The sequence below is a fragment of the Girardinichthys multiradiatus genome, chromosome 15 (assembly GCF_021462225.1).
Source record: "Girardinichthys multiradiatus isolate DD_20200921_A chromosome 15, DD_fGirMul_XY1, whole genome shotgun sequence".
In the NCBI taxonomy this organism is placed as follows: Eukaryota; Metazoa; Chordata; class Actinopteri; order Cyprinodontiformes; family Goodeidae; genus Girardinichthys; species Girardinichthys multiradiatus.
The window spans coordinates 14590162-14604466 of record NC_061808.1 but is presented as its reverse complement, the minus strand read 5'-3'; the positions used below and the strand labels follow the sequence as shown (position 1 = coordinate 14604466).

At 36.6% G+C, this 14305-nt stretch overlaps 1 protein-coding gene across 2 annotated transcripts in view; it reads left to right on the top strand.

Moving 5' to 3' along the window:
• Nucleotides 1-13716, top strand: part of fndc1 (fibronectin type III domain containing 1) — a 39527-nt gene extending 25811 nt beyond the window's left edge. Inside the window, exons 14-22 of one of the 2 annotated variants that reach the window (XM_047388850.1) lie at nucleotides 382-456; nucleotides 1346-1498; nucleotides 6508-6744; nucleotides 8779-8887; nucleotides 10951-11030; nucleotides 11237-11266; nucleotides 11992-12153; nucleotides 12241-12363; nucleotides 12647-13716. In XM_047388850.1, the coding sequence (XP_047244806.1) occupies nucleotides 382-456; nucleotides 1346-1498; nucleotides 6508-6744; nucleotides 8779-8887; nucleotides 10951-11030; nucleotides 11237-11266; nucleotides 11992-12153; nucleotides 12241-12363; nucleotides 12647-12762 (1085 nt within the window). In that variant the 3' untranslated portion in view covers nucleotides 12763-13716. The remainder of the gene's footprint in view (nucleotides 1-381; nucleotides 457-1345; nucleotides 1499-6507; nucleotides 6745-8778; nucleotides 8888-10950; nucleotides 11031-11236; nucleotides 11267-11991; nucleotides 12154-12240; nucleotides 12364-12646) is intronic. The other variant, XM_047388851.1, reaches the window with a different exon arrangement.
• Nucleotides 13717-14305: the final 589 nt, after the last annotated feature.

Genomic DNA, 14305 nt, shown 5'->3' with positions numbered 1-14305 from the left:
AGATCTGTGTGCATCCAAGTAAGACCACAGAAACCACATGTAAGTCTCTGCATGTGGGAGCTGGCTACAGCCATAGTACTGGCTGGTTAAACACTCTACAATCTGTCAGCTGCACATTGTCATTACTGTTACAATGAGCCAAAAAACATGCATAAACATACAACAGGACATTCTTGTTATTTACTGCAGACAGAGATGAGAATTTGTATTTAATCTAAGCATGGTTTAATTCAAATAAATACAATTAAACCAAATGCAAACAAATCAAATAACAAGCACAAAGCTTTTTTTAAATGAAAACTTATTTTGCTATTATGTTGGTTCATAAAGGTTAAATGAATTGTGAGATTGATGCTGCAGCTTGTTCTACTTCTCTGACAGAGGAATCCTCAGGGATGGAAATGGACCCTATGCTTACAGTGGCCATGGTGCCTGATGCTTTAAGTCTTGAAAAAGGTATTGGCTGAGTTTGGCTTCGGACCAATCTGCCACAGGGCTGGGATTGACTAATTGCACTGCATGATCATTGTTTGTTGACAGTCACACTATTCCGTCTTATTTACTTGCCGGCATTTTTCTTTCTCTACTTTGTTGTCCTTGCCTGTGGCCTTCACTTTGTTTCTTTTTGTTTCTAAAAGCAGTTGTTTTGCTTGGTCTAAGTTTATTACTCTCTTCTTGGAACACATCCATTATATGCTGCTTTTAATCACTTTTTATTCCAAAAACCTCCCATCATTACTAAGCTAAAGAGAATGTTCTTGCTTATAATTTCAATCAATGTATTTACTGTTTCAATACTTGTTGTTATATAATGGATAGATCCTAGCTTCAGCCAAATGGCAAGCTGAATGAAACTGCAGGGACTGGTTTGAGTGAGCACTGACATTTACCTGGTTGCTTTAGGGAATTAGTGGCTTATATTTGTTTTCTGTTTTGTTTTTGCCAGAAAAGTCCCACTGAGTTCTAAAATAATTTTATTTACCATTTTCCTGCCATGGTACTGAGCTGGTCAGCATGTATGTGGGCCATGATGTAACGATATGGCACAATGGTGCAGCCCAGCATATAAACTGTGATGAAAGAGGAAGGACCTTATTAAATTTCAACCACTGAAACACATTCGTTTGGTGTGGAGGTCTGTGAAGTTATTGTCACACACAGAAAATATGGGGAGCAAAACTACAGATTTAGACAATGATTTCAAGCAAAGCAAGATCACACATCTGTCTGCAATTAATTAAAGTAGTCTGTCACTTTCATTGTGCACTCATTGTGAGGATTACAAAACATACATATTAAGTGTAAATCTGTTCATTAAATGCTAATTAACATGTATTATTCCTAGATGAACTGTTGGTGCAGACCACCTTACCACCAACTACCACTACCATTGCCACAACTACTACCACTACTACAGCGATTCCAACTATAGAGGCCAGGCTGTCCAACAGAGGTCCTTTATCTGAGTTTGATCTCAGTGGGAAGAAGCGCTTCACAGGTACTTATTTAAGGACTATTTTTGCTACTGAGTCAATCAACAAAAATACACTCACCAGCCTTTTTCTTAAATACACCTGTTAAATTTTTTGTTCGTCAATAGCAAATCAGTTAATTACATGGTAGCAACTCAATAAATTAAGGGATCTAGTGAAGGTGACTTACTGAAATTCCAATTCAGCACCAGAATTGGGAAGAAGGAAGATTGAAGTGGCTTTGAATATGGCGTAGTTGTTGGTGCCAGGCTGGTCAGAGTATTTCAGAAACTGCTGATCAATGGGATTTTAACGCATAACCATCTCTCTGGTTTACATAGAACAGTCAGAAAAAGAGAAAACATTTAGCAGGTGGCAATTGCTTGAACAAAAATACGTTGTTGATTTTAGAGGTTTGAGGAGGATTAGCAGACTGGTTTAACATGGCAGAAATGCCAAAGTCACTCGAATAACTACTTGTTATAACCAAGGTATGCGGAATACCATATCTGAATGCACATCAAATTAAATATTATGTCCATCTACAGTATTCATGACCACAGTGTACACATCCTCTTATACCCACTTCCAGCAGTGCAGATGTGCAGCCTGTAAACTTGCTGCTATAGCAAGATCCTATCATGTCAATACAGAATCCCCAAACTCCCAACACCTTGTTGAATCTATGTTTTGAAGAGTTAAGGTGGCTCTAAAGGTCAAATGGGGTCCAATCCAGTAATAGCAAGGTGTGCTTAATAAAGTGGTCAATGAAGGTAGGCTTTTAATTACTCTTGCAGTTTTTGCTCATCACTTAACTCTCGTTGAATGTTTCCCGTTACCTAACACCTTATGCATTCACATGACTAGACCCAGGTTTTATGTTTTTAGACATAAAAACTAGACCCAGGTTTCCCAGAAATGCCAAATGTGCAACGGAAAAAAATATCTTATTTACAGTGCGCTGCTCCAGCCACAAGCATTCAAATAACCTAATATTTTTTGCTTGAATGTAATCCCTTCCAGCAGTTAGGCATGAGTTTCAAACCCAAATTTATGTTGTTGTAATCTTGATTACTACATTTGTCCCAAAATGTCTAAAACCCATGTGCTCCAAATGATAACTATTTGGAGCACATGCAAAGCCTGGTTTCTCTGTAAAAGTACCACTCAATATTTAGAAATAAATTGTGTCATTTTGATGTAAAACAAAAAACATAATTTTTTGGTCAAAAAGGCTTAAATGGTTAAAAAAAAAAGTCAGATTTATATTGAATTATTGACAAACCACCTCCAAATGTTAAAATAATGCATACTGAAGGTTTAATTACTTATTTGTACTTTGCTGCAGAGAAAATATGTCACATTTTTGTTGACCAAATAAAAACTGTCATAATTGTAACACTTGCTAGGATGACAGCATCTTTATGTGGCTGTGTTTAATGAATGATTCAAAAATTATTTTACTAATTACTCTGAAGTCACGTTTTTGTCTCTTTTAGTAAGTTTGGATGTTCAAATGTTTTTTCGGGGCTAAATACTTCTATGTTGATTGCTGTTTCATTGAGGAGTGCCATTATTTAAACTTATTAACAGACATAGTATGTCTGTAGTTGTGTAAATTGCATCTTGAGAAACCACTTACAAAGTGAAAGAAGCTGTTACACAACTGTTTTTACAGTCGCTGTAATACTCTTTGGTTATTAAATTGACTTTGACTTTTGAAATTGCAGCAACATCCAACAAATTTGGAGGGGTGATGAGACATCTGGTTGTCATAAAATATTTTATCAGATTTTGGTCCATCAGAGACAAGGTTTATCACTCTGGATGCAGACAGGCCAATTGTGATGTGAACTTTTACAGTACATTATCCTTGAATAATGGCTGTACTTTTCACTTACAGATTAAATGCATATTGTCACACTTGTTTAAGTAGATTTTTGTTAGAAACCTGTTAAATATAGAAATTTATGACCATCTTTCCAAATACAGTATCAAAACTGGGCGAATATTCTCCGAAAGCAAAACACAATGATGCAACAATGCTAAACACCCACTGTTTTATAAATATGCACCCAAATTACCATGTGAAAGCTATTATTCTTCCATGTTAAAAATGGAAATCATAAAATCTGAAGTGCCTGGCCTCAGCACAGGGACATGAAATTGTTGGCTCAATGCAGAGACTTCCTCCTCCCAGTTTATTAGTTTAATATATTTAGGCCCTCTTCAGCAGCTTGCCAGTCTACTGGCATGTTTAGAATAAAGTGTCCAGGAGAGACATGCAGAGACTCCCATTCTTGGTTTGCCTGAGGTAATTTTACTCAAGGCCAGAAGGGGACAAAACATATTTGCAAATCATTCCCTTGAAAGGGGAAATTAGCTTTACCTAATCTTTGGTGAATTAGACCAAAAACCGAATGTCTGAATTTGGCCTAAATTTTTTGTCTGCCTACCTTTGCATGTTGATGAAATTTGATGACATCCTGTTTTTCACAGCGTCCAGTTTGTTGATGGATGCACTGTTCCTGTCAAAAGCAACTTTAATCACTCTGTAAATATCTTCCACAATGCTTAGGAGTGTGTTCATACTGTAGTTAGATGAGAAAAACAGAATTGCTGCTTCTGCTCTAATTCATCCCAAAGGTGTTTAAGAAGGTTGAGGTCAGGACTAGAGGGTGACACAGGAGTGGATTTTCTCTCCTGTCCCATCCCGCTCCCACAGAAAAATGTTTTGTCCCATCCCACTCTTGGTGAATTGACTCCCACTCCTGTCCCGCTCCCATTTAGAACGACTCCCACTCCTGTGCCACTCCATTTTTTGTTTTCTTCATTTAGTCTTTCGGCAATTTCTCCAAAGGACCAGTTAGGTCCCTGTTTTTAGCTGTAGTAAAGGCCAGTTAAAGTAAAAAGAATAATAATCAAGAAATAATAAAAATATCAAACAAGAAAACAGACCATTCCTATCTTAGTTGAATAAACAAATTGTACATAGTTGTATTTTACTCATTTATTAAGTGATTGTTTCCTTTGAACAATGACATTACTTTTATGTTTCAAATTGCTGAAACGAAAGAAAAATGCACCTAGTAAGAGAACTATACTTGTTGAACAAAAGGGCAAAAAGGCATTACCTTCACAGTTTAGAAACTGTACCTCAATGGTTCACAGCCCTGGTCCTCAGGGACCCCTTCCCTGCAAGTTTTAGATGTGTGTCTGCTCCAGAACACCTGATTCAATTTCTGACATGACCTCCTATACAGGCATCAAGAATGTAGGGTCAAACTGGACAAAATCCTCATTAAATAAATAAATGTTGTGAATGGCCCATAAGTGAAAGAAATGTAACATGAAAGAAATGTAACATTTAATGTGCCATTACATTAAAGGTACCATTTATTGATTTAATACAACATTAGAAACAATAAATGTACCATTAAATCATGAAATGGACAATTATGCATTTAACTGTGCCACTGAATAATTAAGTACAATTTTAAATACTACATGACGTAATTAGTGGCAAGCTTAATTATTTAGTGATGTATTAAATAAACTACATTTAATGGTACATTACATTTTTTTCTATTTCACAATGTATTTATTTAACATCTTCCCTTGATGAAGCCTTTCCCCTCTACTGTGACAAAGGCTCTTAAATCTTGGCTGCACATGCGAGCAATTTTGTTAGTCAGATGAGACTTGACACGTGATGGTACTTTTCATTTGACGAATGAAGAAATGCAGGGCTGATTCAATCCAGAATTGCCTAACAAGTGTCCCTTAATCACTGGTGTACTTGATTACGACTAAACAAGCAGCAGACTGCGTGTTAAAACCGCTACATTCAACTCTCCTGAAGTTCGGTAATATTTGAGACTTTCCTGTCAGCTCTATGAGTTTAATAGATAAGTCCTTACTTCTGACTTTAAGTTGCAAATCCAATTTTACCATGGCCAATTCTCTACCTGTCTTTGCTCCCTCCTTTGCTGTGTTTTGAACGCAGGTGGAAAACATCGATCAGAAGCACTGTTGGCTTGTGGGTTGTGTAGATTGTTTGACTCAAGTCAAGTCAAGTTTATTTATATAGCGCTTTTCAGCAACAAGGCACTCAAGGCGATGTACATAAGGAAAAACATTACAATGATACAGAAAATCAAACAACAGAGGTAATTAAGAAAAAAAAAAAGTATAGGCTTCTTGGGAAAAAAAACTACACAATGGCAGCGTTGATCCAAGTTTTTTTTTTCTTAAAGTTTATAACAAAGTCTCAGTTTTACATTTCCAAAGACAATTGATCCTAGTTTGTTTTCCCTCCTATTGGTTAGCTCCCGCTCCAGTGTTCTCCCGTTTATTTTTTATTTTTTACCATCCCAATCACGTGATCTTTACTAATGCTGTCTCCCATCCCGTGGGATTCCCGAAAAAATGTCAGCCTCTTGTCAGGACTGTGCAGGTCAGCCAGCTTTCTCCACATCAAACTTTATGCACCACAAATGTTTTATACATTTGAGCTGAATCTGTTTTTGGAGAAGAAACTATTGTGTTTACTATACAATCCCCTGCACTTTGTCGGTCCCTTTAAGAAAGGTAATTTAGACTTTTATTTAAAAAGCATATCCATATTAGGGTTGCAAGTAGTGATTATTTTGCTAATCAAATAATCTTTCGATTAAACATTGGATAGCAAAAGGTGCTTAATATGAGATTTTTTACAGAATTTGAACCAGGTGACGCTATAGCTATGCTACTTGAGGAGTTCTGGATAGAGGACATTTTCAGACAAGGAATGTTTTTCATCTTAAACACAAAATGTATATATTTCTTGTACAATTTAACTTATTATTGCTCTGAGTGGGTTGTTCTTGCAGCAAATGTCATATTTTAGAGTTAACGGTTATTCAAATACTAAATTAGCTGACGATTATTTCAATAATCGATTAATCACTATTAATCAGATGAATTGTTTCAGCCGTAATCCATATCCAATTTTATCATGCCTAACTGAAACAAATAACCCTGTTTTGGCCCTCAGCTTCTTATGTGAACTACGTCCAGAAGGACCCAGGTGCACCTTGCTCTTTAACGGAGGCACTGGAGTACCTTCAGGTGGATGTCCTGGAAAACTTGATGGAGAAGGACAGCATGGCAGTCAATCAGAACCAGCCTCCAAGACACAAACCTCAAAACTTCACGGTGGTGGCAATGGAAGGCTGTCACTCTTTTATTATCCTGGACTGGGCCAGACCTCTGAAAGATGACATGGTGTCAGGTAAGGAATTATTTCCCAGCACAAAATGGTACTCACCACTTGCTCAAGTACTCCTTGCACTTTAAATGATAAAAACAAAAGCAATGCCAACTGGGAATCAGTGGCCTCCACAGTGAGGCTTCTGTTTGTTGAAATATGCACCAAACAATAGCTTTTTTGCTCATATACAGTGATTAGTTAATAATAAGGGTAAATAAATCTGGCCTAAATTCCTCTTTTAGCCAGTACTGGAGTAGAAAGGTGTATGTTAATGTCAAAACACAATTTCTAAGCAGACCGTTGAAATTTCCATTCCATTATTCTTTAGAAGATCACCAATGTCCCTGTTAAGACAAACAGCCATTTATTTAAGATGAAATACACTTGTGAAATTCCCAATCCCAGCTAGTGGTGGGTGCCATGCTCAGAAATTGCAGTATGCATCTAAACATCAAAATATAGACCACTGTCTTTGGTGCATACCCTCTATTGCTTGGAATTAATGACTCTTCGAAAGAAGGAACGTGGTCCTTTCCATGTCCGTGTTTAATGTTAGTAGAGCACCCTGCACTTTAAAAACATGTCTGCTCTCAAAGGTCAGTGCTGCCCTAACCCAATGGTCCTGTCACATCAGTTTATATTTTTCTATGAAGCTCCACAGGTGAGCTTTAACTCTTAAGAAAAAGAACCAAAATCAGTCCTAATGTACAATCTGTTTTATCAACTTCCTCTCTACTGTGATTTAGCAAACATATTTAACATGTTTTTAGCCGTTCTTCATGACTCAAATTGAGGAACTGGTTCCAGAGACGTTCTGTGAAGAAAAAAAAACTGTTCTAAATGAGCACATGCAAAGGGTTGCTTTACTTTTACTGTTTCACACGGAAAATCTAAAATCTCTCGACCTGGAATATGATATGTGGAAAGTATGTCACAAAGAAAAATCTGAAGGAAACAGCCGACTGTATGAGGCTATGTGAGTTATCAGGAAAGCAGTCTGGCCACATAGAGGAGCAGTGTGTTTCCTTTGGCAGGCTGCTGGTCATACTGTGGACAACTTCATCCTCTGATGTGTAAAACAGATAGATGGTGTGCTGTTACTTGTGTTTTCTTCCTCTGTTTCTTTTGTGCTCCCTTTCTCCTCTGCCTTTTGAACTTCACATGTAACCTGCTTGTATTTTTTTCTTTTCAAAAGTATCTATCTATCTATCTATCTATCTATCTATCTATCTATCTATCTATCTATCTATCTATCTATCTATCTATCTATCTATCTATCTATCTATCTATCTATCTATCTATCTATCTATCTATCTATCTATCTATCTATCTATCTATCTATCTATCTATCTATCTATCTATCTATCTATCTATCTATCTATCTATCTATCTATCTATCTATCTATCTATCTATCTATCTATCTATCTATCTATCTATCTATCTATCTATCTATCTATCTATCTATCTATCTATCTATCTATCTATCTATCTATATATCTATCTATCTATCTATCTATCTATCGTGTGTCTGTGTGTCTATCTATTCTACGATGATAGGGGGAATATATGTTTTGCACAGAGCGAAGAGACAGATGTCCAATGCAAGATGATCCATGAAAGCTGCTCTTAAAACTACGTACATCAGAGAAGGAATGAAAATTTATAAGAAGAAAAACAAAGTAACTGGTATTTTCCTTCTGCACAGAGAGCACCCAGCTGTTTTGGTGCAGCTCCAGTGAAAACAGAAGGAGAATTCAAAAAGTCCCAACAGAAACAGTAGGTAGTTTAGTGCGTGTCAGAGCTGGTTGCCACACCTTTCAAGTGAATAACAGAGGACAACGTGACCTGAAGAAACTGAGTTGAATTTAGGGAATTTTTCGCATAGCCAAGCAAGATGGGATAATTTACAATTGAGTTGTAAATTTTCTTTCTTTGTCTTTGCATGTTATAATAGAATGGTTTTAAATGAAATCTGAATATTCAGTAAAAACAAAAATCAAACTATAACCTTTTGACTTAAAGCGTTACATTTGTTTTTGCATTTCTTCCTAAAGGCTACATGGTCCACAGTGCTTCTTATGATGACATCCTCAAGAATAGGTGGTCCTCCAGAGCCTCCAATGGGACCCACCTACCTGTGGAAAATCTCAAGCCCAACTCCAGGTAACATATGTTAGTGTGTGTTTATACTCGTGCATATTTGCTTAGAGAGATGTTCATGTCTGGTGTTCAAGTAATTTAAAGAACAACCAACACTGGGGAGGCATAAAAAGAAGAACCAGATTATAAAGAGATTTTCTTGGATCGGAAATTCTTTACTATGAAAGCAGATCTCTCCAAGGAGTTCTTTCCAGTGTTTCATAAAAGTGTAAGTATGTCAAACCAAATGCTGCTCAGAGTAGATTGTGAGATGAACTCTATAATGCTGAGAAAAGCCTTCTCAGAGCGAAGTAAATTGGGTAAATAGGGGCAGGTAAAGAAACAGATTTAAACTTAATGTGACACGTGGCTGTAAAACTCTGTTGAGAGCTCAGAAAATTCAATGGAACATCAACACAGCACCTTTTATCCAACACTCACTAAGTGATACAGCAGAGTTTCCAAAACCTTGTTTCACTGTTTTAACAATACAATAATAAAAGCATAAACCCAAGGTAGCTGAACAGTTTTATTTAGAGCTCCACCTAAAACAGACAATGGATGGATGGAGTTTGTTTTAAATGTTTGTTTGAATACCATGATACTGTGACACTGGTTAATTTTCCACTTAAGATTATCCTTTCATATGAATCTCATGTGGCACGTGCCAATAACTAAATTAACTCTAGGACAAAATATGTTTTACTTTCTAATTATATCAGTTAGTTGGGTTATTTTAAAATTCTGGCCAAATCTACAATATATCTATGTCCTGTGCCATATTTATATATACCCACATTCTGAAAAATCAAGTTTGGTTCCTACCAAACACCTGCCACCAATCACTTACCACATGTTTTCAAGCTGGGTTTTCCTCCGTGGCAACTACTTTATACCAAAGATCATGTTGTGTTGCCAGAAGTGTTCAACCACAGCAGTATTACACTTCCCTGAATCTCCACACATGGAAAAATCCAACTCTGCGCAGGGCTGAGTAAATGGAAGAATGATAAATGAACCTCACTTATATTTTGTTATTTTAGACTCCTCTAAGTTCTGCAGAGCATTTTACAATGTTTTTCTTGCTCACCGAGCACCACAAAACTAATATTAAAACATTAATTTCAAGTTTTTTTTTTAACTCTTGGGGTAAGGCTGTGATAAATAATTGGATGAGTATGTTCATATGATCTGTTCATGAGAACAAACGTGCAATTATTGTGTCACACTAAATGAAGCTCTAACATTAGCTTTAATGTTGTATTAGTGCAGCATTTTGCACTCTGTCTGTTTTAACACTCTGTCTCACATTTACTGAACGCAGTTTCTTCCTTTAACCTCTTACATGACGTCATCTCTCAGCAGCTGCATTGCTTTATTGTCTCTCGCTCTGAAATATTTTGGTCAGTGTCGTCATATGGTCATAATGATTAGATCCAGGCTTGTGGCCGCATGTGATGAAACGTTCTTGGTAGAAAGTGATGGACCATGAACTTACTGTATGTGGCCTTGCAGAGTCAAAAAAAAAGCAATGCAACTATTTGTCATTTGCAGTGGAAAAGTTCTCAAAGTCTTTTAGTTATCTGCAGTTTTTTCATTGAGACAGAACTTTATAATTCTTCATCCACCCAGAGACAGAGTGTGCTCAGTTCATAAGTTTGTTTTGCCCTTTGGCAATTTAATGTGTGACATGTACTAAAGCTCTCAGAAATTACTCCTTTGAATATGCTCCCCACTTTCCCTTTTTCCATTTGCTCTCGGCAATTAAAAAGCTATTTCACTGCTTCACTTTTTCCACATCATTTTTTGTCCTTTATTCTCATCCTCTACACTTATCTGTCAAGCTAATCTCTGTAAATGTTTCTTTTTTACCCTCAATCACCCTTTTCTTTACTCCCACTTCCCTAGGCTCCTTTCAGCAAACAGCTTCTTTACAGCACTTTAAGCCCTTGAATTAGACCAACTAAAGCATGCCAAGTCATCTGCTGCACTCATTATCTTTTCCAGTCATAACAAATCTGGCAGAATGACACTGGAGCCACTAAAAACTTTATTAAATCCCCGCATTGCAATCTGCTTCAACACAGGTACTACTTCAAAGTGCAGGCCAAGAATGTGTTCGGTTTGGGGCCCTTCAGCGAGACGCTCACCTATGTCACAGAGTCAGGTATGTCTGCAGTAATAAATTTTGAGAGGCCTTGTTGAACAGAGTTAATAGATTCAGACCAACTCTATATATTTTTTTGTAATTTATGATATTCAAAATACAAGATGTAAGCTGGAGTGTGAAAATAGGTGATCTTTATTTCCATATATTTCAGTATTTCCAAATATTTTTCATTTCAAATGAATTTTTCACATTCCTCCTTTCAGATGATCCTCTTCTCATTGACAGGCCACCCGGTAAGTCTGTTCACTGACAGTTTATCTCTAAAGTATGAAGAACAATGCATTATTTTTTTTAACATTCAATTAAAAGAACCTCACAGAACAACTCAAGGCAGATTTTCTCTATTTAAACTAGCTAAGAGGACAAAAGAGAGAAGTAAAGTAATATTGATATATCGAACATAACATTTAAAAAATAGAGCCAAACATATTGGAGAAGTAGTTAAAAAAGTAGAATTTGGGCAATTATTGTAGAAATGATAAAGATATGTTTCAGACATTAGGCGCATTTCCACATTAGGAACTTTTTCCTGGAACCAGGGCTGGTCTTTATGTTTTGTCCACTGCATTTACCCACATAAAATTAGATTGCCCAGTAGGAAATTTTAATTTACCCAATTTGATTTTCACAAGCAACATGTCAACAAGGCCAGTGGAGATTGTGGGTTGATGGTTAAGTGTAGTGGGAATAAAGGTTCAGGGTACCATATTGGAAATGCACCCTTAGATAGTTACAAACTTTAAAACAAGATATACATAGTCAAATGGGGCATGTAAGGCTTTCAGTTTTGTGCCATCTGCCTTCAATATTTTGAAAACGTTTTCTGTATATATAAACAATCTGCAAACTTACAAAATCAGCACTAATCGGAATTAGAATCCTCTGATTATGCTCCTCATTAAAATGTATATTTAATCAAGATAATGTGCCACAAGTTACTTCTCTTCTATTTCATCAGGTGGAGAACCAATCTGGATTCCTTTTAGCTTCAAGTATAACCCAGTCCACAGTAGCTGTAAGGGCAGTCAGTTTGTGAAGCGGACGTGGTACAGAAAGTTTGTGGGTGTCGTTCTGTGTAATTCTCTACGTTACAAGATCTTTATGGGAGACGGTCTGAAAGGTAACACATCACATTAGAAATGTGCTATGCGATTTTGTAATAAAAAACTTTTATCTTTCCAATAATGCTCCCCTTTCCATTCCCCAGAGCCTTTTTACAGTATAGGAGATACAATGGGCCAAGGTGAGGACCACTGCCAGTTTGTGGACTCCCACAGAGATGGAAGAACAGGGCCAACCTACCTCTCAGAAAATCTGCCCTCAGCACAAGGTGAACAAAAACAGCTGTGCACATGGCTTGTGACTTATTATATTTATTTCCATGCAGTCTGACTTTAAATATTTCTGCTGTAGGGCAGATTAATTTATTTTTATCTATGCAAGCACAAAAAAGCAAAATGAAGTTTGATCAAAACCTTGTTTTGTATTGCCAGCCTAAAAATGCTGTTTATATAAATAGGCAGTGTTGTAAAAAACTGCCTTTGCCACAGAGTGATTTTTTGGTTTGAAGACCCAATAACGATCAAGCCTTTGGTAAACCCTCTGTATTACAGGATATTACCGCGCCTACAGACAGGAGCCAGTTACCTTTGGAGTCATTGGCCGGCGTACATCCCATCCATTCGTGGGCTGGTATGAATGCGGGGTTCCCATCCCTGGAAAGTGGTAACTAACTCTGCTTGAAGACAAGGGGCCGGAGCTCTGCATCCTGCTGCAGGCTTTCACCTGCTGGTCTTGTCCATTAAAAACAGACTTTTACCTACAAGCACAAAAACACCACTATAAATTAAATATTGCTTCAGAGAAAAAAAAAAAAAACAGTACTTTTAAACAGCTAAATATATACCATTATGATGCACTTTTTATGTAAAGCAGTCTGTATATGAGGGGAAAAAGCTTGCTCTTGCTTAGCTTAACTATTATTACAAAGTGTTCTTGTATTATTAACAAAGACAGATCCTTACCCAGTGTTATTTATCTTATTCATAACAGACCCACATGTGGTGAATCCAGTGACACTGGACCTGAATAGAAACTACAAGATAAACTGTACAAATGAGCACTAGAGATGTGTATAGGTCTGTTCATTTTCATCTATGGTATTTGTATTGCATATTGTTGTGATGTTTTTGTCTATTCATGTTCCACACCCATCATACTGTTTTTAATACCTTCTTTGAAAATTTAAATATTGCTATGTAAGTTTTATATGTATACAGACAAAGAATAAAATACTTAATATGTGCTCAGGAAATGCGAGAGGTTAAATAAAGGTGCTAATAAAAACAAATGCAATCCAAACACATCAGTCATATTATGCTTCCTCTGCTGCAAAATTCACAAACATTGCACACATCTACTTTCACAACATGATAAATGTATGAGAACGAGATGAAGTGCAGAAGAAACTGGCAGAATATCATGTTTCAAAACGTTATGAACTAAGAGATGCAACTGCTGTTCTTTACGTGACCACTAGAGGTTGTCTCTTAAGTCTAGTTGATCAGAAATTCCAATATGGTCATCAAATCTCCAAAATGTGTCAAAAGCTTTAGAAACTAACCGTTTATACCTATGTAATCCTGGCGGTTTGTATCTCAATAAATCCTTCAGACACATACAACATCTATTTGTGAACTGGTTTGTATGGATCAAACATGGAAAAATATACAATGTCTTCAGCTTGTATTGCTAATAGTGGTTAGCTGGGTGATTTAGCACAACAAATCTTTTTGGTTTTCTGACATTTAATTAGAAAGTGTTTAAATCCAATTTGGCTGTTATGCCTTTAAAGCATAGAGAAAGTTGCAGGGCTAAATTGCTACCTTTGATGGCTTGTTACTCATTAAACCTTTCACACACATGGCACTGTTTCCAAAAAATGTATTGCTAGCTTGGTAACTGAGTACAGGAATTGGTAAGTCCTACTGGCTTTTGGATTTCCAACTAAAATGCAGTTAAGTCGGATGTGGTTTAAATGCCAAATTCCAAAGCAAATGTAACCACATGTTTAAATACAATATGGCTGCCATCCTTATAAAACAAAATAAAATAAACTGTTTACTTGGAGTTCTGAAATATTTCCCACATGATCTACAGCACAACAATTAATATAAATAGGCCCCTCTACAGTTTGTGTGCAAAAAATGTAAAGAAATATGACAGACTTGCTATTTAGCTTGGTAACTTAGCATAACAATTAACAAATCGCA